Consider the following 27,816-nt stretch of genomic DNA (forward strand, 5'->3'; position numbering starts at 1 on the left):
GAATTAATAGGTTGAAAATAGGTTGGATTGTAAATGGGTCGGTTTGGGTCGATAATACTCATTTTTTTATATTTTTACAAAATTTAAAATTTTATATAATAATAATAATAATAAAATGATAATATTTTTAATACAACTTATAATATAATATAATATGATTAAATTTGTATTGTTCATTATTTATGAAAAGTAATTAGGTTACATCAAAAATTTATTTGTCATATAGAACCCATCATCAACCTACTTAAAACCCATCATCAATCCATATAGGACCCGTGAGAACTCATGACTATAATTTAAATCAATATCTTTTATCAATTCAATTATATTACTAAAATTATTTTTGATAAACTAATAGAAAACTAAACATAAAAAATCCATTTAGAACTTCATAATCCATTTAAATTTATTTAAACAAAATCATATTAAAAAATTTTAAATTCAACTCGACTCAAAATTAGGTGGGTCGGGTTGGAACAATGGGTTTCTACCCATATTGTCACTCCTAATATATATATATATATATATAACATATTAATTAATAATATATCAATTGATTAAATTGAGAAAAAAGAAAAATAAAAGTAAACTTAGAATGCTATACTTTATAGAATTAGAACAAAAGTGCATAATACGTACAAGTTATACTAATATGCTAAAAAAGTCCTCAAGTTGGATACCTGAATACGTAACATCCACGAAATTTTTATATATAATTATTATTTATTAACATAAAAAAATGAATATTTTTGATGTGATAATTTAATAGTATTTTTTGTTTAATTTGAGATTTAGATAGATAAAATAAAGTTGCATATTGTAAAAAAATAAAATTTATGGGTTAAAGTGAAATTTAGTAAAGATGAGGGGGAAAATAATTTTGTAAATTGTAAAATATAAATTAGGAAAAGAAAATCAAAGGAAGAGAGAGAGAGTAGGCCGTAAAGAGAGGAAAGGGAAAGTTGTAAAAAAGAAAACCCTTTCTGCTCTCAATTCATCAGAAATCACAGAAGGGTCTCGTGGTTTTGGAGATGCAATCGCAGAAATAGACCAAGGTTTGGTGAATACCTCAGCCTCTTCTCGATCTCGCACCATTCTTCACCTTCTTCTTCTTCTTCTTTTATTTTTTTCTAACAAAAACCAGATACCGGTTTTTGCGGGGTTGACCAGGGGATTTGATCGAGAGTGGTTTTAATAGTTGAACCGGACCGGGATAACACGGATCTCTAATAAATACTACTCACCCAATAGATAAATATATAAACCTTGTTTTTGAATGACTGCTATGGAAGCATGAGAATAGTAGAGAAAGTATATTTTGAAGGATCTTATTCTCGTGTTTGTGTTTCAGCCGAAGAGTACGCGTTGTTGGTCATTTTGGGGAGAATGGATGGGAATCGAATTATTATTATTACCGCTGAAAAAAGTTGACCGCACAACTATTTTGATCTTTTATTTATAGTTGCGGCATTTTCCCACAACATATAGCTCAGCTTGAAAAATCTAAAAAGGTCTTCGCGTCTTCTGCGACCTACTCGAAACTGATCGATTCCGCTGCCCACGTTAGCCATGGAGGTAATGACTCATTCGTCAAGCTTCCTCCTCCCCAATCCTTCCGCCGACAACGGCCCTTCGCTAACGTACGCGCTCCTCCTCCTTAACCGACGCCTACCACGATTCACTCCTCTCCTCTGGAAGCACGGTATTTGTCATGCACGCTCATCAATTTTCTTCTTGTGGTATGCTTAAGTTTATTTTTATTTAACTGTTTGGTTTGTTTTGTAGAGCAGCACAACTTCGTATTTGTGCGGACGGTGGAGCAAATCGGTTGTATGATGAATTGCCGCTGTTTTTCGCTGACGAAGACGCTTTAGCTGTTCGTAAGAGGTTATTTTATTTTGACTATTTAAGTGCTATTTTAATCTGTCGACTTTCCTCCGATCTAATTATTTTGTAGTGAACAAAGCGGGGATTGAAATGAAAGTTTATCAAGTGGAAATTTGTATACTTCAACTGTTTGGCCGTTAAAAGTTGTTATTGGAGTTATTGGTGCAACATACTTATATTAAGTAGAAATTAGTCTGTTTTTTGGGAAATACTATGCCATTGGACGTACAAAGAGGAAATAGCACTCAATCTGGGAGAAAAATGAGTATTACCTTTTTCTCCCCCCAGTAACTATGTGCATGATGTTTATTTTAATGATGAGTGTACTTTATGTTCTAAAGTTCATTTAATTTACTCGGGCGCATGTGATATATTTCCGGAAACAGTTTGTTCTGTTTTTGTAATGTCGGTAATATTAAAGCCAACCTTCTTTTGTCCGTTTCTTCTCTTTTATTGTATTTATTATGATTTTAGAATTATAATTGCAATTAAAATCTTAGATTTAATTGTTTTATTTGTGTGTCATGGACGACTAATTGCAGTTTCTGTTTTATGTGCATGTATGTGATTCTGATAGGAAAAATAAACAAAAAGGAGGATAAATGCATCCCGCTTTATTGTATTCTAATAACAGGCAACTAAACTTGTTGGACGAACTTATTTTTTCTGAACCAAAGGAAAAGTTTATTTCTGAAACACAAATGTTGCCATCTCTAAGTTTTAGATGGAACAGACATACTCTCTTCTGAGATTGTGGGGTTGCTTGAAAATGCTAGTTTCAGTTGGTGCTAACATGTGTTGTTTATGGTCCAGGTATAAGCCAGATGTAATAATAGGAGACATGGATTCTATTAGAGAAGAACTTCTAGGATTCTACAAAAATGCGGTGAGTCAATTGTTTGTTTGTTTGTTTGTTTTCTTTACAAATATAAGCAAATCATCTAATGATTTTCCAGTAAAGAAATAGAATAAATTCTGATTTAGTTTCTTGGCTTCCTGAGGACTGTGTAGTTATGCTTCATAATTTGCAGGAAGTTATACACTGTATCTTTCTATGTGATGGCGCAAGCCACTTAACTTGCAAGCTACTGTGCAAAGCCCTATTGCTCTTCAAAACCCAGGATCATTTTTGATATATTGACAATACTGCAGATTGTGCTTTGCAGTTTGATATGGTTCTTTTTATCCACCTGAAGCATAAAACTCATGGTTTAACTATTAAGTTCAGTAATTTATTCAGACTTTGATGTGACTGCTGAAACTTTAAGGATACTGGTTTATTCATGACGGTGGTATATCCCATTAATGCTTATCTAGCCAGTGGAATTTACTGCCTGGTACATTTCACTTGAGTTCAATTATATAGTTCCAGATTAGCTGTTGGTTTGCATCACATATATATCACTGATGCTTTGCATTTCTTGAGAATCATGTACCGTGCATACTAACTTGTCTTCCGATGACAGGGAACTAAGGTGGTTGATGCTTCACATGATCAGGATACTACAGATTTACATAAATGTGTTTCATATATTCAAGATCTACCGATTCTGAAGAATCAAAATGTATGTGAACCTATTAATTTCCTGAGTTATTTCTGTGCATATATCTGGTGTAACTTTGTTTCAATCTGTCGCCACCATCATGTATCTAAAATCATGAAAGTTGAAACCATGTGTGAATATATTAGTTCAATTGTTTTTTATTGTTATACTATTCTAGTCCTCTCTCATTCCAGTTAGACCAGATCATGTTGTTTTCACTCTTTGCAATCTTGATTGGGCCATGAGTTTATTTCTTCTCTTTCTTTTTCCATCTCACATTCCTTGCAAGGTTTCCATGTTTCCCTTTGGAGTTTGTAATCAGTTATAACTGTGTATTGTTTGCAGATTTGCATCCTTGTTGCTGGAGCACTTGGTGGAAGGTTTGACCATGAGATTGGAAATATCAATGTTCTATGCCGTTTCCCAAGCATGCGGATAATTCTTCTGTCAGATGATTGCCTCATCCAACTTCTTCCATGTGGTCATCATCATGAGATCCATATCCAGTCCACTGTTGAGGGACCACATTGTGGGCTCATCCCTATTGGTGGACCTTCGGAAAGAAGTACAACCACCGGGCTCCAATGGAATCTAAGTGAGTATTTATAATTATGTTGCTGACTGTCGAATTCACCTTGTTTACTCGATCATATTAGTGGTCTAGCATGCCATGCATAGACTTCCGTTCCACAAGCATCACTGGTGACGCTTTTATGCACTGACATAGTATGGTTGATTTGATGCATGTATAGGATTTCGCGTATCTTGATTTTGATCCACATATCTTCATTTTGCGGATGTTTCCATTGGGAATTTATTACTTATAGACATAATTGATTTTTTGTATGATATTCACTAAGATTTAAGCCTGATCTTATCCCCATTGCTTTGTCTTTCAGCTGATGCGGAAATGAGATTTGGTGGTCTGATCAGCACATCAAATATTGTAAAAGGGGATATAGTAACGGTTCAATCCGATGCAGACCTTCTTTGGACTATATCCCTCAGGAAGGGATGGTGACTTGTGTTTCATTAAACTGCACCGCAGTGATAATATTATATTTTTGGGAAAGCATTTGACACTATGAGTTGTGCTATATTAGATTCATTATTCAAGATTCATGTTGTAATCTAAATTTTTCCAGTGCAGTAATTTCTGTCGGGTTATCCTTGATTTTAAAAAAAAAAAGAAAATCCCTCCTATCGGTCTTGTCTCGCACTTGTGATGCTCTCTGCGAACTTTTTAAAGACAGAGCCAAGGGGACATGTCACACAAAAGGACAGTACATGGAATGTGGAACGGTGACTGATCTGGAGCATCAAGCTCCATAAATTTTGAGCCTTTGAGCATCGTATTGTGGATGAATGTGGCCTACCTTGGTGGTTGTTATTCCTTTTAAACTATCTTCACTTGCTTGAGGAAACCAGAAGCATGTTGCTTTTAACTATCTTATCTTGTAAGTATTGCCATATTGTTAGTATGGATTGGAAACTACATTTCAATGGAATTGCTTTACAAAAATTGCCATTGGATCAAATAGTTCGTCAATTTTCATGGAGTTACTCCGCTGTGGCAAATGGGCCTAAGTTTGGATATCTGGAAGCTCCAAAACCTTCACGGGTGATGTCAACCGCATTCTCTTTTTCTTGTTTTGGTGCAAGTGTAAAAAGGTCCCAATTACTTCAAAAAATACCATGGCACTACCAAACAGATTTGTTAAAAGTTAATGGCGTCGCCCGGACTGGAACCGAAGATCTTCAGAGTGTTAAACTAGCGTGATAACCAACTACACCACGACATCTTATTGGTTGCAAGCTTTCCTGTGCACAAAAATTTAACTGCGTTTTTAAACAACCGCGCCACTGTCCTCCCTTTCAGCCCAGTGTGCAAATGAGCAAAGTTCACGCTTGCCGGGAACCCATTAGTCGTAGTTTTGGCGGCAAAAGCTTCAAATCGCCTAGGGTTTCTTCTCGGCAAATTGTCGACCAACTTCACTTGTAAAAAAGATTATAGAATTTATGCAGTCTCTTCCAATAGGGCTATCCCAATTATCAAACAGTTTGCAGGCACGACAACCCCGAGCTGCTCACAGCTCCATGTGATTACGCGTCCCTCGTCTCAACGAACACCCCCATGGAAGGTGGAGTTTCGGAGTCCAACGTTATCAGGCAGATAAACAAAAATGTAGTCCACCGAATCTGCGCTGGACAAGTCATTTTAGACCTCTCATCCGCGGTGAAGGAGCTCGTTGAAAACAGCCTTGACGCCGGCGCCACTAGCATCGAGATTGCCTTGAGAGAGTACGGCTTGGAATCCTTTCAAGTTATTGACAATGGTTCCGGCATTTCCCCGCAGAATTTCAAAGTAAATTTTCTGCCTCGAAATTTTAGTTGGTTACGTCTATCTTCTGATTAGGTCCAGGATATAGTAAAGTGAAATGGAAAAGTGAGGCTAGTAAATTTACAGACTCTATGCTAGATATCTTTAAATTTTAACTTTTTCTTCTCCTTTAAAGCAATCAGCGGGAATGCTTTGCTTACAGTATATTCAGATTGAAACCCCAGGTCCAGGCAGAGCCTTATTCTGTTATGCCCTGAAGTATTATTATTCTCTCTTCTCTTTTGAATTACTATCTGTAGGTTCTGGCGCTGAAGCATCACACGTCCAAGCTCTTGGATTTTCCAGACCTTCAGTCACTAACGACTTTCGGTTTTCGAGGGGAGGCCTTGAGTTCACTGTGCGCAATGGGGGATTTGACTGTGGAGACGCGGACGATCAATGAGGTTGTTGCAACACATCTCACATATGATCGCACGGGTCTTCTGACAGCTGAGAGGAAGACTGCTCGTCAAGTTGGAACCACAGTTACCGTCAAGAAGTTGTTCTCCAATTTACCTGTGAGGAGCAAAGAATTCCGCCGAAATATCCGCAAGGAATATGGCAAACTAATCAGCTTGTTGAATGTGAGTCTTTCTGCTCTTATCTATCACCTCTTTAGGTTATTTTGTTGTCTAATTTAGGTGCTAGAGCGGTACTTCGGATGCCCATGCTTCTCTGTGGCTGTACATCCTGTAGGCTGATTGTTGATGGCCGGATTTATTTTAAGTAGACGTAAATGATTGACAATTTGGAATCACTAGAGCCATTCCTGTTTATTTCTTTGTGTTAGAAGATGAAATTGTTTAATCTTTTCGGGCTGTGTTTGTTCGTCTGCCTCATTTGTGTGATACGGTGTTTTCCGATTCTCAAATACCACTTCTCATTTATGGGCTTTGGTTTTCAGGCATATGCTCTAATTGCTAAAGGAGTTAGACTAGTTTGCACCAATACGACTGGGAAAAATGTAAGGTCTGTAGTGGTAAAGACACAGGGCAGTGGATCCCTCCAGGAGAATATTATCACAGTGTTTGGCACAAGTACTTTTTCCTGCCTAGAGCCTGTGACACTTAGCATATCAGATGGCTGTGTGGTTGAAGGCTTCATTTCCAAGTCCGGTTATGGAAGTGGGCGCAATATAGGGGATCGGCAGTTCTTTTTTGTTAATGGCCGTCCAGTCGATATGCCCAAGGTTGGTAAGATTGTGAATGAGTTGTATAGAGGTGCAAATTCCAGACAGTATCCTATCGCCATTATGAGCTTTTCTGTGCCAACTCGAGCATATGATGTCAACGTTACTCCTGACAAAAGAAAAATATTTTTTTCTGATGAAAGCTCCATTTTACAGTCTTTAAGAGAAGCTTTGGAGAAGATTTATTCATCTAACCAGGCGAGTTATTCGATTAACAGAATAGATGAACTTAGCGATGACAAACTTGCCTCCAATATTTATTCTCGGCATGAGAGCTCTCAATCGCCTTCAAAGCACTTATTTCCAGACAATGTTCTAGTTCATGAGGAAGGAGATGATGGACTATATGCAGATGGTGGCACTACTCCCACAGCAGCTGAAGAAAAAATCAGAGATTCGTTTGGTGAGGAGCTGATGCAGAAGAGTGGTGCTTGCTCAGTGATAGATGGGTTTGCACTCGGAGTTCATTGCAATCAGAAGAACAATTCTTCTGTAAATTCTGATGAGCAAATTATGGATCTTTCTGATAAAACTCGTAAACATGCTCCTCTCCAGTCAAGATCAGCACAGAAAGGTGTTAATTCACTGCAGCACTCGAGTAGCATACAGATGTCACTCAATAAGTTTGTTACTGTAAATAAGAGGAAACATGAAAGTGTTGAAACTGCCATGTCTGAGATCCCACTCCTTAGAAGTGGACCTCGTATGGATAGATTAAGAGACTACAGCTCTCCAAAGCGTTCTGCACCTACAAGATCTCCAGACAATAGTATTGAGATTGATGATCCCGATAAAATGAAACGTATTGAGTCTCAACAAGCCAAATCAACTATCAACCATGTTTTTGGTGAAGCAGATATGAGTATCCTGTTTCCTTGTGGAAAGGGAGCTACAGAGGTATGGTACTCAGTGAGTTCCTTTCTGATCAAAGTTCTCCATGATGAAAAATGCTCCACCAAGTTATATGCAGAGTTACATAAAGGATCCCTTAAGAAACAGAATTTGCAATAACTTGGAGCACCTTCTTCTGAATCAAGAAGCATTCATGCTCTGCCTAAGTTATTATGGCTTTGACATTCAATTGCACTTTGTGATGCAGAAAATCAAAACCCCAGAACAGAAAGCGAAAGATAGAGTACTAGATTCAGATTCTGTACTATCTGCTTCAATTGGCACGGACTTTCAACTTGGAGGACATGACTTATCAGATGCACCTATTCCTTTACAACCTTCAGGTGCTTCCACAGACTCTCCAGTGGTTTCTTCAGGTTCGAAGGTTGGTTTCTCATTGCGGTTCAGTTTTGAAGATTTGATGTCAAGGAGGAAGCAGAGGTTGTCAAGACTACAGAGCTGCAGTCATACATCTGGAAGAATAAATTTGAAAGGGTATACTGAAACTTAATCCTCTCTTTTACAGTAGTATGGCCATTTTCATTTATCCGGTCATTTGCTGCCCCTACAGCGGTTTTGCTGCAGCATCACTGGAGCTCTCACAAGGAGTAAATGAAGAGGGGAAGGCTAGAGCCTTAGCTACTGCTACCAGTGAGTTGGAAAGATTGTTTAAGAAGGAAGACTTTAAACAAATGAAGGTTTCTATCTTCATTCACCTTCATATGAAATTTCAAACAGTTGAAAACATGTAAAACATTTCGATTGCAATGGCACAATGTTTAATGATCCAATTGAACTTCTTCCTAATCTGCATCTTCGATACTTGTAATGCGTTACTTTATTTAATTCAATATTGGTTTTGCCATCACTAGTTTCCACCTTTTACCTGCAGGTGATTGGACAATTTAATCTTGGATTTATTATTGGCAAGTTAGATCAGGACCTTTTTATAGTGGATCAGGTAATCTGCTTGCTTCTACAAAAAAGTTACTCAAACAATATGGACAGTTGTCATAGGATTCAGTTCATGTATTTTTATTTCTCTTTGTGAAAAATCAAGCTTCTTTGATTTATTATGGTTTTGCTTCAGCATGCTGCAGACGAGAAATACAACTATGAGCGCCTGTCTCAAACAACTGTTTTGAATCAGCAACCTTTACTTCGGTAAGGCATTCAGTTTATTGTTTTTCCTATAATGTGAGAAAGTGACATATTAACTCTTGCCTGTCAGTAATTCCCCCCTTTAAGATGATTATGAGATGCTTAAGTTATTGAAAGAAACCTCTATGATCTGACTTGCTATCCCACTCCATGAAATATGTAATGAAAAAGTATGTTCGTTTTCTCGAGTTATGTTGGTAATGTTTTTATAATAACTAGTCGGCTTTGCCTGTTTGCCACTTCTCAAAGCCCTGCTACTTCTTTCCATTTATCGAGCTCTTTATATTTGACTTGTTCAGTGGCATCAAGTTTCTTCTCTTACGCATTGCATTCTGGACGAGGTTCTCATTTTCTCCTTTCTGAATTACGTTTTTCATTCAGGCCACTAAAATTGGAGGTATCTCCTGAAGAAGAGATAGTCATCTCCATGCACATGGATACCTTCAGGTATGAGGCGGCCCTCCTGCTGTTAATTGTTCAGGATTTTTAATTTCTGTTCTATTATGATATTCAACTGTGCCATGCTTTATGTTCTTGTGTGGGATTCTTAGTTCATAGATCATTTTCATACTATCATCAGTTGGGGCTGTACTTTGCACATTTTTAACATTTTAGAATTTGCATATGTTTTTAAATACCAAAATTAAATGGATATCAGGGTGGACTGATTTTTGTGACTTCTGCTGCTGTTTTTAGTAGATCTGATTGCTATATTGGCACCAGCATATACGGAATATTAGTGCTTGTGCTTGTGAAACCTGTAGTTTATTATATCGAGCTTCTTGTAGGATCTTTTTTTCAAAAATCTATACACTAACGTGGCAGTCTTGATTTGTCGAGTACAAACTAATAGTGAACACTTTCAATTTTCTTATTCGTATTCATATCTTTTTCGTTGGACTGAGATCTTCTCTTTCCAGTAATAAATATTGATATCAATTGTACTATCCTCAAATTTCAGGAAAAATGGTTTCTTATTGGATGAGAACATGCATGCTCCTTCAGGACAACGTTTCATACTGAAAGCAGTTCCCTTCAGCAAAAATATAACTTTCGGTATTGGAGGTAATATGTGAATGTCTTCTATGCATAAACATGGTGTTCTGTTATAAGTCTTAGCTTGCTTGTATGGGGATGATGGGCTCCTCCCCAAATCTAGATCAACCATTTCAGAGATCCCCATTCTCATAAGTGTCAACACTTTACCATTGTCTCCATATCTTCCTTCCATGAGTAATTATGTATGAGTGGTGAATGTAATTCGCTCTGCAATTTGTGAAACCAATATGAGATATATCAGTTGAAGATTTTCAGTTCTTTGTAATTTTCGTATTTTACAGCTGCAATAGTGGCAAGGTAGCATGCCACTTGTTTTTTGTTTGTTTATATATTTACATTTTCAGGTGGTTTCTTTTGGCTGAATACTTAAAGTTGATTCCTGTCGGGGAGAAGATGATTTTTTACGACTGATTGCTTTAACAGAAAAGCATTTGTTTTGATTCAATTAACAATTAGATGCTACTCATATTTTATAACCTTGCTATCCATTTGTTGTGATTGTTTTCTGTTTCTTTCCACAGATATCAAGGAGCTTATATCTATTCTCTCTGATAGTCACGGTGAATGCTCCATGATCGGGAGTTACCGATCAGACACTGCTGATTCAGTTTGCCCACCCAAAGTACGTGCGATGCTAGCATCACGTGCTTGCAGGTCATCCATCATGATTGGAGATTCGCTTGGGAGGAATGAGATGCAAAAGGTATTTAACAAATGGTGCTCTTAGGCCACACATCTAGGTCTCACTATATGTCCGCTCCAAATTTGCCACCAAGAAACCATTTCTTTCTGTTGTTTTGACTTCATTAGCTGCCTAAGAATACATCAGCTTCTGCTAAAAAGACGATGTTGACGGTTCTCAAAGCTGTTGTTAATCTTTGCAGATATTAGAACATTTGGCGGTCCTCAAGTCTCCTTGGAACTGTCCGCACGGGAGACCAACGATGCGTCACTTGGTTGACTTAAGAACCGTGCATAGAAGCACAGATGAAGAAGAGGTGGATTTGTGATAAAACCTCCCCTTGCAGCTACCAGTGTGTATAAGTTATTGATTGGTGATGTTAGTTAATGAACTTTTGATTTTCATTGGTCGAACAGGAGTTGTAGTCATGTTAAAAACTAGTGTGTTCCATCATCATTTGTAAACCTTACCCCGGTTGGTTGTAAATAGCATCCCGCAGATAAGCAGGCAGTTTTGTTCCAAATGTGTCCCAATTTCGATACTTGTCCCGACTTTTAATTTTTATACTGGTGTTATGGTATTTGTTACAACATGGTAATGATAATTAATGTATTAGTTGATATTCTGGATACGCATAATTGCACCCTCAGTCCTTTTTTGAATTTAAAATGGCTCAAATAATTTCCTTCAATTGAAATGCACCTTTTTAAAGTTATTCATAGTTTCATACTCGTATATAAATATAGATGAAATACAAAAATGTGGGGTGAGACTGAGATTGAGAGTGAGAAGAAAACAAAGGTTGGTTTGTTGGAAAAAGTAAAGGAAGAGAGAACGGGTGGGGGCTCCGGCCTCTAGCATTTGCCTTCATCTGTTCTTATTTATAATATATATATATATATATATATATATTTTCTTATTCTTACAGCTAAGAGGGAGGGAGAAGAGATCGGGAGAGAGGGAGGAGCAGTGTCTGTACGCTCTATCCAGTGCTCTACTATCTGCGAGTGCAAGAGCGAGGCAATCAAAGAAAAAACAGGTTCGCACACACCATCGTCTCCTCGATCGACTCCTCTCTTTCTTTCTCTCGCAAAGTTACTCGTATGTAATTTTGATTTTTTGTCGCTCTTAGGGTTTTCTTCCCACGATTACCGGTTTTTTTCTTTTTTTTGCGCTACAATGTGCGTTGCCTTATACGAGTATGACTCTGTTAATTTACCTTCTCCGTTTCTTTCCGTTGTTCTTCTCTGTCGATGCAGTTGGAAACCTTTTTTTACTGCAGGAGAAATGGTAAGTCTCTACTCGCGGCCGCGGATTTTAGGCGTTATGTTGCGTTGATTTGTTGACTGTCATTATTTACCCGACGGTTTTAGATCGGTGGATTTGTTTATTTTTTTGCAGCTTCCGCTTTCGTTACTGAAGACTGCTCAAGGTCACCCTATGGTATGCTCCTCTTTTTCTTTGTTCTTCTCAGTTACTAGAGCAATCGAAAGTTTCTTCTGGTTTGATGTTGCCTAACCTAGTAACTATGGTTCCAGCAGCCTTCAAGACCACCATATATCTGATACGAATTTTGTTGTTATATTCAATACATTCAATTTTTTCGCTAGTGTAGGAAACTAGCTTCCGTGTCATGAATTTGTTTGGTTGCTTACACTGTTTATGATTTGCCTGTTCTAACAGTTGGTGGAACTGAAAAATGGGGAGACATACAATGGCCACTTGGTTAACTGTGACACTTGGATGAACATCCATCTTCGTGAAGTTATATGTACCTCAAAGGTTCTTATATTTTTTACTTGTTTCTCTACTCGTTTTAAAAATTGTTTCCATGCTCTTATCTTTGTGCTTTATCATATCATGATTTCTCTAAAATGTAATGTTCATAACAACGCATCACTTATTTACCCCTTCAGATTTATGAGAGTGTATGATTTTAATCATATGTAGGATGGAGATAGGTTTTGGCGAATGCCAGAGTGCTACATCAGGGGGAATACAATTAAGTATCTTAGAGTGCCAGATGAGGTATAACTTTGACTGATTTTCCTCTTGCAGATGAAAGTTTCTACCCATTGTTGATTTACTTGAGTTCAATGATTTTCCATGAATGCTACTAAATTGCTGTTAAGATCTCATATTTCTTGGATATCAGTTAATATCAATCATTTTTGTAGATCGAGTTGTTAGGGGAACTTTTGCACTATAAATTGCCTGTTTTCTGAATTTCATGGGTTCTTTGAGAGCTTTGTACCTGCCGTCTCCTTGTTTAGTGAACCCTCTTTAATGTTTGGCGGTGTAGATATCTCAAAGGAGTAACTATCTCAATGTTTAGCTGGATAGACTGCGAGCCGGACATCGTAGGACTTTTTCTTTTGAACCCAATGGAAAGTTGTTAATAATCACCGTTCGCTATGATTAATTTCGAATCCTTTTGTTCTCAAATATGATGTTTTGACAATTTTGCATGTGTAATTTCATTTGTTTATCTCTGATAAAACAGACACCACAGTGATGAATTTACTCGTTTCAGGTAATTGATAAAGTTCAAGAGGAGACAAAGAGCCGTTCTGGTATAATACTTCACACTCTAGCTTACATCAACTTTTGTCCAAACAATGCCTATTACGTTATTGAGTTCAATGAATGGCTTATCTTTGTTGATGGAACTACAAAACTGTCACTCTGTTGGGACATCTTCTTCCCAGTTACTGTTTGTTTGATGACTCTCATGAGTAATGATTTTTGGATGTATGAGTTGCCTTGAGCAAGTGAAGTTTCATCTCACTCTAAAAACTTGAGATTGCCTCTGAAATTAAATCATATGCTTACTTTCAGATAGAAAGCCACCTGGAGTAGGGCGTGGAAGAGGAAGAGGTAGAGAGGATGGCTCAAAAGCAAAAGGTGTAGGCCGTGGCATGGAGGAAGGAGGTGCCAGAGGCGGAGGGCGAGGCAGGGGTGGACCTGGAGGAAGAGCTAGTGGAAATAGAGGTATCTATTTCATTCTCTTATTGGTCAACTTTGGAGCAAAAGTCGTGTAAATATCACACCAGCCAGAGATTATTCTTATACATTTAAGATTTCATGCATGTCTGTTGTGGTTTGACTATTGTTATCAAAAGCTGTTCACTTAAACTCTTCCACATTTTCTTCGTTTCACACTTGTGATCACCCGTGAGAGACATCTGGGTGTGTTGCAGCATTGTATCCCTAATTTTGACACTTTTTTGGGTATCAGCTAGGCGTAGGATGACGAGAATAAATTTCCTCACCTTGATTGCTGGTTTGATCATATGACAGGTGGGGGCCGAGGCAGGTAAAGCTGTGGAGCGGCAGACCAGATCCCTGGAGTCTGTAAAGTGGTCTTCTATTTTTTGTCCTAAGACCACTAGCATCTGTTCTTTATGAGGCATTGCATTGACTGGAGTGTTTCCCAGCTTTTTGGAATACATTTCCGTGTGGCTGTTGTTAACACGCAGTTGTCTGATTACATGCTAGGTAGAGTAATCTGCCTTGCAGCAATTTTTCTTAACATTATTGGAGTTGGTTTGCAATTTTTCTGATAGCATTGTTCCAAATGTCATTTAGTGATGCACTTAAAATACCAGGATCAACAATTTACTATGATGTTAATCGTTTTTTCCAACTACATAGGAATAAACTCAAGGCCTCAATAGGAACTTTATACAGTCCTGACGCTTTAGTGTAAAACACTCTCCTATAGAACAAAACTCTGTTTCCAGATACATTGTTGGGCGTGCAAGTGCTTCGTAAATTTGGGACAAATTAATAAATATTACAACATGGTACATCTAAAAAAGGAGAGAAATGAGAAAAAGTGGAGGGAGATGGGGTTCTAGTAAGGACTATGGCGACTTTTCCTTCGAGCTTTTGGAGATTTTTCAACCAATGTACTTGATACCCAAGAACGGTTTGCATCTGTTGAGTCATCCGACAACCAGCAACATAAGCGACCATCTTCACCACCAGTCCATCCAAAAATGCCACGACTCTTTGATGTTCTACCAGGTATGCTGCACATGGGCAACACAGTCCTCACGATTCCTGTATGACCACCTTGAAAAATAGCCTCCGGTGACCCAATCGTCTTTATACTGGCATACTTTACAGGGAAGTAACCAATCGTGCCAGCATTTGTGCCTCCAATGACCCATAGGTGATCCTCCTCAGCCGAATAATGACAATCAACAAAATAGTCAACCTGTCACCAATTACACAACAATTACGTGTTATTAAGATATAAGAAGGCCACAACACTGATGGCAAAATAATAGTAATACTACTTGATTACAGTATTCACACAAGACTTCAAATGAATCATGTCAGTGTTTTAACAGTAAGATCCCAAAAGCCAAAGAAGAAATCAATCACAAGTTTAACAATGTTGGTGCGGTTCTAGTATCTTCTGAAAGAACATTCCAGAAAAAAAGTAAAATTACCGTACATGATCCAATGTCCAACTTTCAGAGGCCAATGTACGAGCATCCTCAAAGTTGGCTTCTGTTCTCGAGTCATTCCAATCCCAAACACTGAAGAGGAGCAAATAAAGTAGGCATAAAGCTAATGTGAAAACTTATGCAATCAATATCCTTTGACTCAACATGAAGGTTGCTTTGTGACATATTACAAGACAAGGTAAAAAATTGTGGAGCCATACCTCAAGGTTTCAATATGTGTTAGGCACCACAATTTCTGATTTGTCTCACCGAAAAACCCCACTCTTCCGATTGAAGTTCCCACATTGAACACCTTGTGTAGTGCACATGAAGATTATCAGTACAAAAATGTCAACAACCATTTACCCATTAAGAAAAAAGAAAGAAAAAAAGGAAACCACAGCGAACAAAGATAACCATAGAATATTTCTTTCAAACAGAAAATAAGTAACAAAACCAAGTAACAGAGATTACCCCATAGAAATTCAACATGTTACCCCCTTAGCTCGGAAGTGTCATTTCATGCAAAGCTATTCAATGCACAAAATCTAGTACCAAATACAACCATCCAGAAAAGAGGAACAGAGAGAAGGAAAAAAAAAGGCAGTTATCATTAAAAATTTGTAGGACTTCAAAAACTCAAATACAGAACACATACACAAGCAGTCAGGTGCAAGAAGATAATCAAAACCGGAGAGGATAATCCCACTTACTGATACCAAGTGATCATCATCATTTATATCTCCATTGGTATCGAAAAGACACATTAATCCATCAACAGAAGCCGACACAAGCTTGCCTTGATGACCAGGAATGAAGTGAACCTACAGAAATTTGTCCTCAAGTGAGAAACTCAACCAAATCATGCCTCAAAAACTTTGACATTGCGCTTCCTAGAGACACCAACTTAACAAAATATTCAAGCCTAGAAATCATAATTTTCCTACTTAGGATGCATATAGAATAAACTGCATAGTATTTACAAACCAACCAATGACTTGTTGTACATCTTACATGGCAGCCTTTTCTCTTACAATTTTATCCAATTTATTTCTTTCAGTTAAAGAAAATTTAAATATTAAAAAGGTGAAATTCAGAACATGATCTTCTCCTACATCAAAACTAGCAGAATCTAGAATGGTTAACTTTTTGAGTAAGAAACTTGCATGATAACTCTATGCACTCAACCGGAAAAATGTATACATAGAGGCTTTCTGCTAAGTTCATCTTATCAAGCCAGAATAAGCCAGTCTCCCCCTATTACTGAAAGCCATATTGCTGGTTTTCCAAGTTATGTGAAGTTGGGAAAGTCAAATATTAGTGTTCTCATTGCCAACCACTATCTACCTAGTCAAGAAACCAAAAGGTATCTGATCACCTGAGTAACATCCTCCATGTGAGATTCCTCCAAGCATGCCACCTGCTTCATCGTCCTCCAATCCCAGAAAAGTATCTGTATACAGCCACGCAATGAATAGCGAGGAATATTAATTTCACTAGCGCACCTTACAGAAAATACACAGCAAACAGTACAACTTTCTGAACTGGCAACTATGCCATTAAAGTAGTAAATTGGGTATCCTACAACAGCTGAAACATACTCTAGAGCACATTTATAAATAATGCAGAAACTATGAATTAATTAGCACATTTGTGAAGTTATAATAACACACACACACAGACGGATATATATATATATGTATATATGGATATGTATACCGTATCCAAGCACTATCTAATTCATACAGGCCCCAAGGTTGGGCATTACAATAACAGCACAGGAAATCATATCCAGATTTTTAAGATCAATAAGAGCAGGATATTGTGTCCACTATGCTAAGCACAAGTGAGTTTACACTGTATTCTAAAGATTCGCTTCCAAGATAGCAGCACGGAAAAGAATAAGAATCGTTGCTGAATAATCATCAATTGATATAAATTATAATATAACTCTGTTTATGGTGAATATGATTCAAAGCTTAAATAATAATACCTGAGACTTGCATCCTGCAGCAAGAAGATTATCACCTGCACCACCAAACGAGAAGCTGAAGACCTCCTGTGATGAACCAGCATTTATGCAAGATACCTGCATTGCATGCCATATGGTTGCAACCTCAGCCCAAAACCTCTGTTGGCTGAAAACCTCTAATTACGTTCGGCTAGACTATTTGGATCTTTTAATAAGTTTGACATTGAAACTCGCAAACTCATACTAGTATTTGATAATAGTTTGTATAGTACACCTTCTTTTTTTTTTTTTTTAAGTTAACCAGTTTCCACTGTGAATCCGAAGGAAAAAATAAGGCAAGCAACGAATGTCGAGCAATCTAATTAATAGACGCATGAACCGTTTCCATTCCGACCAAAAATTGAAAATCAACAAAATTAGGAAAACACACATGCTTTGCATATTAGAAAAGCGAAAGTAACAACCTGTTGGAAAGACCTCGAATCCCACGCTCTGAAGGTACAATCAGACGAGCAGGAGTACAGCACATGCGGAGAGGATGGTCCTGAGAAGGATATTTGATTGATTGTTGAAGAATGACCCTTGCATTCCCCTAGGTACTGCCCCGTCAGCGGCGAGTACAACTTCACCGCGTTCGTCGAAAGCGACACCGCCATGGACGTCCAATCGTCCCTGACCGTTTCAATTACACGTAATTCCTTCCATTACCGCAACATAATCCAGAAAAACAACACACAGAAGAAGACAAAAATTGAAGCGAGAAATATACTTGGGAGCGATTTGGAAAACGTAATCATCGCCGAAATTTGTTTGGATTGAGTTCTTGAGGCCGAATCGCTTGAAGGCTGTCGAACTGGTAGTTGATTGTTCTTCTTCTACTTCCATCTCTTCTGCGTTCTCCATCGTTTCCCGTCTTTTACTCGTGTGGTTTTGTGTTAAGAGTTAGGGTTTTTGGAGGGGGCGAGTTCTTATAAGATGCCTCGAGCGTGGGGGACCGTAAGGCGACCAATTGGGGGCCATCACCGCACGTCACCAACAGAAAAATACCAACTTACCAGATTTTTGACACTTTTAATTCGTCAATTAAATAATGAAGTGGCGACAGTTTTGTTCAAACTTTATAATTAAGAATGTCGTAGTTTTCAATTTCTGACATGAAATGATTTGACGCATCATTGTGTAATTCTTATATGACATAATTTGTTTCAACATCAACTTTTGTTTGGATTTCATTTATCTTAAGATACATAATGCTATAAAGCGTCCTATATGAGATTGCTAGTAAGGACAATTTGTCAACGTTATGCAAGGACATATGAGATATACATGACTAGGATGCAACTGTCCAACAAACACCCACATAAAATACCTGCCTTACTATGTCGTCCACTATCCCATTTGATACGAAATATTATGCTTGTAAGAGAAGTGGAAATAAAGGGGTACCGAGTACTTGAAAATATGCTGATAATGCCGTCCATTTCGAAATCTCATACTCTAACTTAACTAAAATTACACCAGAAATTGGAAAGAAATATTTTTCTCCATAGAGTACAAATAACAATGTTTCGTTCTTCAAAGAAAGCATGCTTTCCTAAATAATTGCTGAAGTAGGAACCTCCAGCCAATAGCATAACCCACTGAACTACTCATGCTCACGAACTTGACGATGGTTCTGCTTTGCCCTCGGCAGCATCTCCCTGTGGCTTACCATCACCACCCTTCTCTTCTGGCTTCTTGACCTCTGTAAAGGAATGAGGAGATGTCTGTGATTAATTTTTTAATATACAAAGACAAACCAAGTATATCTCACTTCTAAGGACCGCTCATTGTAACTCAGATTGCAGATAAAATAACATAAGTAGTCCAGTTGATGCACCATGAGCACAGGGGCCCATCTCGAAAAGAATAACCACCAGCATCCTGTTCAAATGGTTAACATATCCAATCAAATAAAGCAAACAAACTCAATCAGTACCTTCATCATCGCTATCCTCAAAATCATCCCCCATAGCATCATCTCCAAGGCCACCCATGTCACCAAATTTCTGTAGGACATGTCAAATTGGAGTACCATTAGAATAACTTGCTATAGTTGACCAGATCTTACATTCCCAGAAACAGAAAACTTACGGAGAAATCCATTCCACCCAAATCAAGGTCACCAGGTCCTCCTCCTGAGCAGACAGAGAGGAACTCAGAGTAAGTTTATCTTTTCTAACAACATTGCCAAAATTCCACAAAGCATCTAAGCAAAATAATATACGTACCAGTATCATCATCTTCATCCACCCATTTATCCCAGTCTACTTTCACATAATGTGGTGCCTTTGCATTTCCGCGCAGTAATTTCTTCCACCACTGCTGTTCTGCTTTCTCCAAAACACAGAATATATTCCGCACGCCTATGTTTATTTTGGACTCCTGGAAAATGTTAGTTGAGTAAAAGCAAGAACTAGAAACAAGAAGGAAAAACTTGAGGCAAAACCAGCATAAATAAACTAGAAACATTGAAAAAGCCACATCCACATAAAACAAATACATCCTATTTTTCCACGCAAGCAACAAGTCCATACTATTCAATCAAAGCTCTTGGGCCAAACAAAAGAACTTCCAATCATCCTGCTATAACTTGACTAAAGTTCCTAAAGAGTACTGTTTAAAGGATTCTTTTAATGTATACGTCAGTGAAAATTTTGCTGATTTACGAGATGTTTCTGACTCATAAAAGTCCTGATGGTAGGGCAAGGTATTAATTGTTCTCCGTGAGGAAGAGTCTGGAAATAAAAAAGGATAATCAGAACTAATATAGTATGACTACTTACTTCAAAGATAATTTTAACAATGGAAAAACAGGCAGCCATCCACAGACCTCTCACGATCACTCAGTGCAGAATTGAAACAAAGGTGACAAGAACATCTCACCTCTACATTTACTTTATCAAGAAGATCTAGCTTGAGCTCATAGAGATTGTTGTCTGTCCCAGCAGTGGCCGAAAATGTGAATGTGCCATCCGGGTCTACCTTGACCTTAGGATTTTTAGCATCCGACAGTAGCACGGTAAGATATACCTTGTCCTCTCTCTCAGCCCACTTCACCTCAGGGTGTCGACTATAGAGTAGAAAATGTTTTAGATAATAGCCCAACCCTCAATGTTATAATAAGAATAAGATTAATCTATTCGCACAATCATGGTAAATGTAGAAAATTGAGGATTCAATAATAAAGCATAAAACTAAGGATGCAGTATGATAAATGAATATCCACTAATTATTGACTCTCTAAAACTTTTCAGTATGAAATGGTGATTTGAGCAAAAGAACATGCAAATTGGTTAAGTCACTAGAGTACAGATAGGATTTTGAAGAGTTCAAAAGCCAATTCCAAAAATCAAGGGCGCCATTTAAAACAAAAAAACACAAACTACAACTAGTCCATAAGCAACCTAATTCTCATATTTGCACAAGAAACCAGATAACAGAACATAAATTACAGAATCTGAAGCTAATTAACATAAACTACTTCGAGCAGAAATATTCCTCTAATACTTAAATCTCCAAATATTCTGAAGCATATATAAGCATGTTTATCCAACAATCAAAGGCAAATGAAGCAACAGTAAAAGTTGAACAAACCTCATTTTATGACGTAAATTAGGAAAACTTATTAGCAGGGCGGGACCATTATCATGAAAACTTCACTCAATAATATAAGAAATTCAAATTCTCCAAGGAATGAACTGTCATCATAGATTTACTTTCATCCAGTCTGTTCTTAGAATCAAGAAAAAGAACAACAGAATCCTGACGAAAAGGCGAAAAATCAGTAATTAAACATGCTTCGAAATTTGAAAATTGAGACAAAGTTCAACAGCCTATATACAAGTATATGAGGCAATTACTGTTTAAAAAAAATCCAAAAGTTGGAAAAACCGTAATCAGATTCTATTTGAAAAACAAAGAAAAAAGGATACGCTAGAAGAATTTTTAACACGGTTAAACTGAAATTTAGGAGAAAAAATATTACCTCATTTTTGAATTGGGCTCCTGGAAGAGTGGAGAAATAGAAGAGAATGGAAAACCCTAGAAGCAGAAGAGCATTTGAAATATAAGACTTGGCTTTAGTACTAGCATTTATAATGCCAGAGCAGAAGTCCCATATGACGAATCTACCCCTGTGAGGTACAAAACCCATTTGATCAATTATTTAAAAAACTTTTTACTTTGTCAATATTTTCCGGAAGTTCAAATAGAATAATGATACAATACAAGCTTTGGAGTAATTGAACGGAATTGAGGTTAAAATGGTCTTTAAGGCAACAAACAACTTTTTCTCTCTGGGCTGACAGCTTCAGACTTCAAATCTATGGACCAACCCATTGAGGTTGGGACCAAGTCACTATGCATCGCACGTGGATGTGGAACTAAAATCGTACTGGGTGGATCCAGCAATTGTTTAGGGTGGAAGTAGCCCAATCCAATTACCCTAAATAGCCCATCAACAAACCTTTAGCCTATGTTCCTAGCCTTAATAATTTCACCAAACACCATCTCATTAGTACTTATATCTACATAACAAAACTGAGTTTCAACACCCACAACTCTCTTCACTATTCAAGTTGGAAGAATGGTTATTTTATGTATTTATATTTTAATAAATTTTTAATAATAATAAAATATTTATAATTATAACAAATTTCATCAAATTCGTAATAATCAATAAAGTGTGAACAATAACCTTTTGCATGTGGGCTTTGAATTTTGGTCTTACATGGTTTATTGGATTTTTTTTCCCTTATATATAAAGGTACAAAAGTATGAATCTTACGATATTAACATAAGATAAATTTTATTTTTCTTAATAGTATTTTGCACCTCACAAAGATTCATATATTAAATTTAAAAAATTATTTTTATTCATATTTATAAGGATGAACATTCAATTATCACATTAATCATAAATAAACATATAAGAAAAAAATAATAAGTATTTAACACTCTAACATTTAATTGAATCCTAAATCAAGTTTAATAGTCTATATTACATAATTAGGTGCCGAATTCATTCTTTTTATTTTTCTTATATATTTTAAAAAATTAATATTTAAGTAATTTGTGATTGCAATTTTTATGGGCTTTGGTAAGAAAATAAAAATTCCGTCCTAAATATTTGGATGAAAATAAAAAGTTTCGTCGTAAATATTATCACAAATATCATTTGAAAAACTAACACTATGTTTATTTTCATTTTCAAGTTATCTCCGAGATGAGTCAAAACATACCCAATGTTTGTCATCATTCAGAAACACCTTATCTAGGTGTTTTAAACTGTTTTAGCAAAAATACATACATATACATAAAAATATATAAAAAAGACATGGTTTGACAATAAATAGTAATTTTTGTCTCCCAAATCACAACACAAAACATACAATACTTATTTTAAGTTATATTAAAAAACAAATCCAAACATATATACTATCTCTAACACACACTTATTTATTTTTATTTTTCTCTCTCTATCTTCATAAAATACAACAAAACACTCAAAAAAATAAATCTAAACATTATGTAAGTTTATTTGAAAAAGTTATGTATAAAGTAATTATATATTTTATTTATTTGCGACGGGATTTTGGACTGCATGCTGAAGACCATAGCAAAATATTACACTCAGCTTTTTTTTCCACCCCTCTTCCCTCCCCAAATCCCTAATTTTTCACCCTTTCCCCCCTTCTTCCCACGCCTCTAGCGCCCGCACCCCACCCCCCCCCCCCTCCCGGCTGCCTCTCACCGCCCCTCTCAGCCCCCACTTCAGCCTCTCGCTGCCCACCCCGCCGCCTCTCTCCGTCCTTCAGCCCGTCTCTCTCTCTCTCTCTCCCTCCCATCCTGAAGCAAGGTTAGTTTGTTGTCGGCGGCGGCTTTGTTTGGATTACAGGCTTTGTATGGGTTATGATTGATTTGTTTGTGATTTGGAAAAGTTGCTACATTGTTTTATGTGATTTGGGTTATAATTTGTTTGTTTGTTTGTTATGATTTGAATTTTTGTGGTCTTATGATTTGGGTTTTTGTGGATTGAGAAGAATTATTATCAGATTTGGGTTACAGTCTTTGTTTGGGTATTTGTGATTTGGGTCATTATATATCTGATTCCTCCAAGAATTTCATTGCTTTCTTTGCATTGTTTTTCCATTCATAAATGGATACTTTTTTTATCCAATGTCTATAATTTGAGAATAATATTTCATTCCAGTTATACCCTTTTGAATTTATATAAATTATATTTACCTCCTTACAAGTATATATATTACAAGTGGAATGGTGAATGATGGGTAAAATTAAAAGTTTATAATTTTTTTTTTTTGCTGACATTATCATTATCCGTCCAAACTTCAACGGAATTTTCGAAGGGGATGTAAGTGTAATTTTGAAACTTTTTTGGGGGGAAATTAATTTTGTATTTTTACAGCGGTCTAAGTGTGATTAACCTTATATACTATATATATATATATAGTCTCACCTTAGGCCATGCATGAAAGCCATCAACTTTGTGATAATTTATTTATGTAGCAGGAAAAGCCATGTTATGACTTATGAGTTTGTGATTCTTGTGAATATATGTGTCAACCAGAAGAGGGGCTAATGCTGAAGATTTGAGAATGTTTTAAGGATATTTTGTATTTTCAAAATGGTGAGAATTTAATCCGGGAGAGGACTTGGGAAATTATTAATAAATATGTATATATATATACACACATATTTATTATCATAACAGCTATCTTAAAATTTGAATGAAATACAGCTAACATATTTATAAGATTTGAATTTATTATTATCATTAAGTATCCTTTTGATTAATTCAGTGGATGAGTTGAGATTAAACTTTCTTCAAAATAAAAGAAAGAGAATTTAAAATTATCCCAGTTAATATTTGTGGTGACGAATGTATAGTATATAAGTTAATCTTAGTGATTCCAAGATTATGATGAATCTTCTTATAAGTTAAGGCCGTCGTGGGTAGTTTTTGCAGATACAGAAAAGATATAGGTGACTTGTGTAAATAGACGATAGATAAGGGGTGTAAATGTATTATCCCATTTTATAAAGATAAAAACAGCATTAATGTGGTAAGAAATGGAGATATGGGGGGGGAGCACATGTGACTTTACTCCAACATCCGACAAGAAAAAGATCATCCGCATTTCGAACTGCACTTGTGTTTGTTGTTTACTCTTTTATGTCTAACAATAATTAAAACTCACTCACTGTAACTCTTTTTTCTGTTCCTTTGGGTTAAAATCACAATTGTGACTTTCTTCTCATCTGTTTCTCGGTTTCGTTTTTTTTTCTTCTAATTAGCGACACGTCAACACATTTTCCGTATTTTAAGAACTCTGTCTCTCTCCTTATAATAAACACTCATCATTTACCAACCCGCTTCTTACAAGAGGTAACTTCTCCATTCTCTTTTCCCTGACTATTTACTTCAAATGGGTACTTTTGCTTTCCCTCTTTTCATTAGTTTAAATGGTATACAGATTGATTTCTCTCGATGTTGATCATGTGGACTTAGGGTTTTATTTTTTTCATTTTGGGATTGGGAAACATCATTACTTGTGGTTTTACATGATAAATGAAGGTTCCAGTTTTCAGTTAAACAGGAAAGTAGTAGAGATGCAGCAACCAGGGCCAATGTTTCCGGTCATGCCGTCATTTCCCCCTACTAACATTACCACCGAACAGATTCAGAAGGTATGTCCTAATTTCTTTTTCTGCTATTTACAGGGCTCTATCAAGTTTGGAAAGTCATTTTTTTAATTTGGGGTCATTGTATTTGGCTTTAGGTGAAGAAATTGGATTTTTTTCAAGTATCCTGATGGGCATTAACTAAGTGTTCGATTATTTGGCAATACATAATCATGCAATTCTGTACCCTCCTTCGAGGGGAATGTTTTCTACACTGATTCAACTCAGATAGCTATACTGCTATTATCTTATCCGACAGTGTATACATAGTGTTGCAACTGCATACAAATGCGTGAGGTTTGTTTTTTGGAAACTCAACATATCATATTCATGTTGTTGTGAAGGCCTCACATAAATTTGACACTGGAATTGGTTGGTTGCTCACTTATGATAGAGATAGATTGAAACATACCATATTAGTTGCCTATGTGACTTAACACAGGGAAAGTGTGGTTCGAAGGGCTAAATATGCAGACATACTTGAGTGGATGTTCAATTATTTAGATTCTTTTCTAGTTCACCACGATTGTGATCTAAGTTATTCAATGACTACCTTACTTGTTGACATCTAGTTGTAACTGGGTTATATTTCCTGTATCTGGTGAATTATACCTAATGATATAAGTCGTATATATTAACTTCTCAATTGACCCATCTTCAGAATTCTCCTTAAAAACGTTGTTTATATATGCTTTGCTCTTAGGTTCTCACTCAATCAATGTTGGCTGTGAAAGGAAAGTATACAATGAACCATAATAGGGCATCTTAATATCATCCGCCTTGAGCTCCTTACAAAATGGTACACGGTGACAAATGAATCTGGAATAGATCTTGAGTAACTCACTCCACATGAACTTATTCCGACCATTGTTAGCTCTTGATGTTATGGCACTTGCTTGACTTTGTCATGCTTACTGTATCTCAAATTCAGTTAATGTATCACTTGGATACTAATAAGTTACTCGATCTGATGGTATCTGACTTGTTTCCGATTTCTGAAATGATTCTTTGTACTTGTATGTGTTGCGCTTGTTTTTCAAATGAAACAATTTAATGTTTACATAAGACTTTCATACTAAGCGAGAGTTTTAATCATATTTTAGCAGTTTTTATCTTCAGATTTGCAATATAATTCTCATTCTGTATGCAACCTTGCTGTCAACACATGATGCAGTACCTCGACGAGAACAAGAAGTTGATATTGGCAATTCTGGATAATCAAAATCTTGGCAAACTTGCCGAATGTGCGCAGTAAGTTGTTCTCTCTTTTCTCTATATTATATACACACAGACATGCATGTATATGTGTACCATGCTTACTCACGTGTGCTAATTTTGCTACAGATTGGCTACAAATATTATGGAGCAATGGCTTGTATATTAAATGTCAAATAGAGATATATTCTGTTACAACCCATTCATATGGTGTCAGAAGAAATTGACACGAAGTAGTTGTTTTGGCTTGCCCTTTCTTACTTTTCCTAATATTTCTTTGTCTGAACATGGAAATAATAGCAATAAATTCAATTCAAGAAAACTTCTATAGTTTGATTTTAGTGCTGTTGATGTTAAACCAATGGTTGTGGGTCATAGCATATTGGTTTTGGGGGCCTCTATGGAATTAGCTGTTAGAAGTAGTTCATATAACCCCCCAAAATGTTGGTTAAAGAATCATTTTGTTTATCCAAAGACTTCTGCCATATACTTTTGGTTCTTTCTGATTCTGGATGATTAGGTACCAGGCTCAACTTCAAAAGAATTTGATGTATTTGGCTGCAATTGCTGATGCCCAACCACAAACACCAGCAATGCCAACACAGGTATCTTGTGGAGCATGTTTAGTTATGGAATTGTAGGATCTTTTCTTATTCATATGTTGGAAAATGCAGATGAGTCCCCATCCCGCAATGCAACAAGGAGGGTTTTACATGCAGCATCCTCAGGCTGCAGCCATGGCTCAGCAACCAGGTATATTCCCCCCAAGGGCACCCTTTAATAACCCTCATCCAATGCAAGATCCACAGCAGCATCAACCCCAACAACCCCATCCACAAGCCAGCCAAGGCCAAATGACCCTCAGATCTGTCGGACCCAACAATGGCGTGAGTCCTCCCCATAACGATACCAATCTTGGAGGGCCCAGCAGCAGTGTTCCCACTTCAAATTCAGGCCTAAATGATATACGTGGAGGAAATAAGCAAGATAAAGCGGATGGTGGCGCTGCTGCCAATTCTGACGGGCAGGGAAATTCTGCCATTGTCCATGGTGGTGGGAATGCCGAGGAAGCCAAGTGAAGGCCTCATAGAAACTCTGTAGTGCGGTGCTCGGTTGTTGATAAATAGGCTTCCTGTTTTAGAAGTAGTAGCTTTCTGGTCTCTGTGTTGTCAAGTAGAGAAAAAGAGATCCACGTGACCTCTGAGAGGACAGGTAGATGGCGCTCTGTCCGAGATGACTTTTATAATTATATAAAACAATCTGAAAATTGGCTGAAATTTGAACCGACACAGAAACCCACTAGACTGTGCACTAAGATACCCTACTATGCTACCAATAATGCTTCAAAAATGCATCCGATCTTTTGTTATGCCTCAATTTATTTATAATATTTTTTAAAGTTTAAAAGCATCTAATAAGATGACATTCTATTTTAAAAATGAATGAAATTGTTTATAAAGTAAAATTATTAAATTTATAAAATATCAGTATTATCAAATTTGTAAATGATATGATCAAAATTTGAAAAATTTAAGTAAGTGAAGAACAACTTAGTATTTCTTCTTTTTTTTTGAAAGAAAAAAGCTTATAAATATTCCAACTTCTATTTTTGTAATCTCACAAAAAACTTAAT

General features: G+C 36.7%; 6 protein-coding genes across 11 annotated transcripts; 4 read left to right on the forward strand and 2 right to left on the reverse strand.

Moving 5' to 3' along the window:
- Positions 1-910: 910 nt before the first annotated feature.
- TPK1 (thiamine pyrophosphokinase1) lies at positions 911-4,598 on the forward strand. The gene is made up of 7 exons (XM_011081384.3): positions 911-1,055; positions 1,352-1,702; positions 1,791-1,887; positions 2,701-2,773; positions 3,354-3,452; positions 3,777-4,026; positions 4,331-4,598. Exons 2-7 carry the CDS (start codon positions 1,570-1,572, stop codon positions 4,450-4,452), a joined length of 774 nt encoding a protein of 257 aa, XP_011079686.1. The 5' UTR covers positions 911-1,055; positions 1,352-1,569; the 3' UTR covers positions 4,453-4,598.
- A 172-nt stretch (positions 4,599-4,770) lies between these two features.
- On the forward strand, positions 4,771-11,424 carry PMS1 (DNA mismatch repair protein). The gene is made up of 11 exons (XM_011081381.3): positions 4,771-5,796; positions 6,072-6,395; positions 6,716-7,897; positions 8,100-8,386; positions 8,463-8,589; positions 8,784-8,852; positions 8,982-9,055; positions 9,434-9,499; positions 10,014-10,117; positions 10,633-10,814; positions 10,996-11,424. The coding sequence occupies exons 1-11, from the start codon at positions 5,566-5,568 to the stop codon at positions 11,119-11,121; spliced, it is 2,772 nt and encodes a 923-aa protein (XP_011079683.1). The 5' UTR covers positions 4,771-5,565; the 3' UTR covers positions 11,122-11,424.
- A 127-nt stretch (positions 11,425-11,551) lies between these two features.
- On the forward strand, positions 11,552-14,358 carry LOC105163141 (sm-like protein LSM4). Of its 2 annotated transcripts, none has more exons than XM_088881072.1 (8): positions 11,552-11,894; positions 12,053-12,083; positions 12,195-12,236; positions 12,477-12,575; positions 12,744-12,821; positions 13,327-13,366; positions 13,632-13,784; positions 14,094-14,358. In XM_088881072.1, exons 2-8 carry the CDS (start codon positions 12,081-12,083, stop codon positions 14,111-14,113), a joined length of 435 nt encoding a protein of 144 aa, XP_088737198.1. In that variant the 5' UTR covers positions 11,552-11,894; positions 12,053-12,080; the 3' UTR covers positions 14,114-14,358. The 2 variants fall into 2 exon arrangements, with proteins under 2 accessions (XP_088737198.1, XP_011079681.1); XM_011081379.3 differs by having other exon boundaries at positions 11,553-11,832.
- Positions 14,359-14,492: 134 nt separating this feature from the next.
- On the reverse strand, positions 14,493-18,226 carry LOC105163140 (Transducin/WD40 repeat-like superfamily protein). The gene is made up of 8 exons (XM_088881071.1): positions 17,992-18,226; positions 17,687-17,894; positions 17,244-17,339; positions 16,629-16,703; positions 15,964-16,074; positions 15,472-15,563; positions 15,259-15,343; positions 14,493-15,015 (listed from the first exon to the last, which is right to left on the reverse strand). The coding sequence occupies exons 1-8, from the start codon at positions 18,123-18,125 to the stop codon at positions 14,650-14,652; spliced, it is 1,167 nt and encodes a 388-aa protein (XP_088737197.1). The 5' UTR covers positions 18,126-18,226; the 3' UTR covers positions 14,493-14,649.
- Positions 18,227-18,651: 425 nt separating this feature from the next.
- On the reverse strand, positions 18,652-21,408 carry LOC105163139 (uncharacterized protein OsI_027940). Its single transcript, XM_011081376.3, has 6 exons — positions 21,250-21,408; positions 20,148-20,334; positions 19,493-19,646; positions 19,356-19,399; positions 19,201-19,270; positions 18,652-18,966 (listed from the first exon to the last, which is right to left on the reverse strand). Exons 1-6 carry the CDS (start codon positions 21,252-21,254, stop codon positions 18,878-18,880), a joined length of 549 nt encoding a protein of 182 aa, XP_011079678.1. The 5' UTR covers positions 21,255-21,408; the 3' UTR covers positions 18,652-18,877.
- Positions 21,409-22,901: 1,493 nt separating this feature from the next.
- Positions 22,902-27,460, forward strand: GIF3 (GRF1-interacting factor 3). Of its 5 annotated transcripts, XM_088881968.1 has the most exons (6): positions 22,950-23,121; positions 24,582-24,672; positions 24,876-24,974; positions 26,143-26,219; positions 26,704-26,788; positions 26,858-27,460. In XM_088881968.1, exons 3-6 carry the CDS (start codon positions 24,897-24,899, stop codon positions 27,260-27,262), a joined length of 645 nt encoding a protein of 214 aa, XP_088738094.1. In that variant the 5' UTR covers positions 22,950-23,121; positions 24,582-24,672; positions 24,876-24,896; the 3' UTR covers positions 27,263-27,460. The 5 variants fall into 5 exon arrangements, with proteins under 5 accessions (XP_088738092.1, XP_088738089.1, XP_088738094.1 ...); XM_088881966.1 differs by lacking the exon at positions 24,582-24,672 and having other exon boundaries at positions 22,902-23,121; positions 24,869-24,974; XM_088881963.1 differs by lacking the exon at positions 24,582-24,672 and having other exon boundaries at positions 22,904-23,121.
- Positions 27,461-27,816: the final 356 nt, after the last annotated feature.

Source organism: Sesamum indicum, linkage group LG6 (assembly GCF_026168435.1).
Source record: "Sesamum indicum cultivar Baizhima isolate 11 linkage group LG6, ASM2616843v1, whole genome shotgun sequence".
Taxonomy (NCBI): Eukaryota; Viridiplantae; Streptophyta; class Magnoliopsida; order Lamiales; family Pedaliaceae; genus Sesamum; species Sesamum indicum.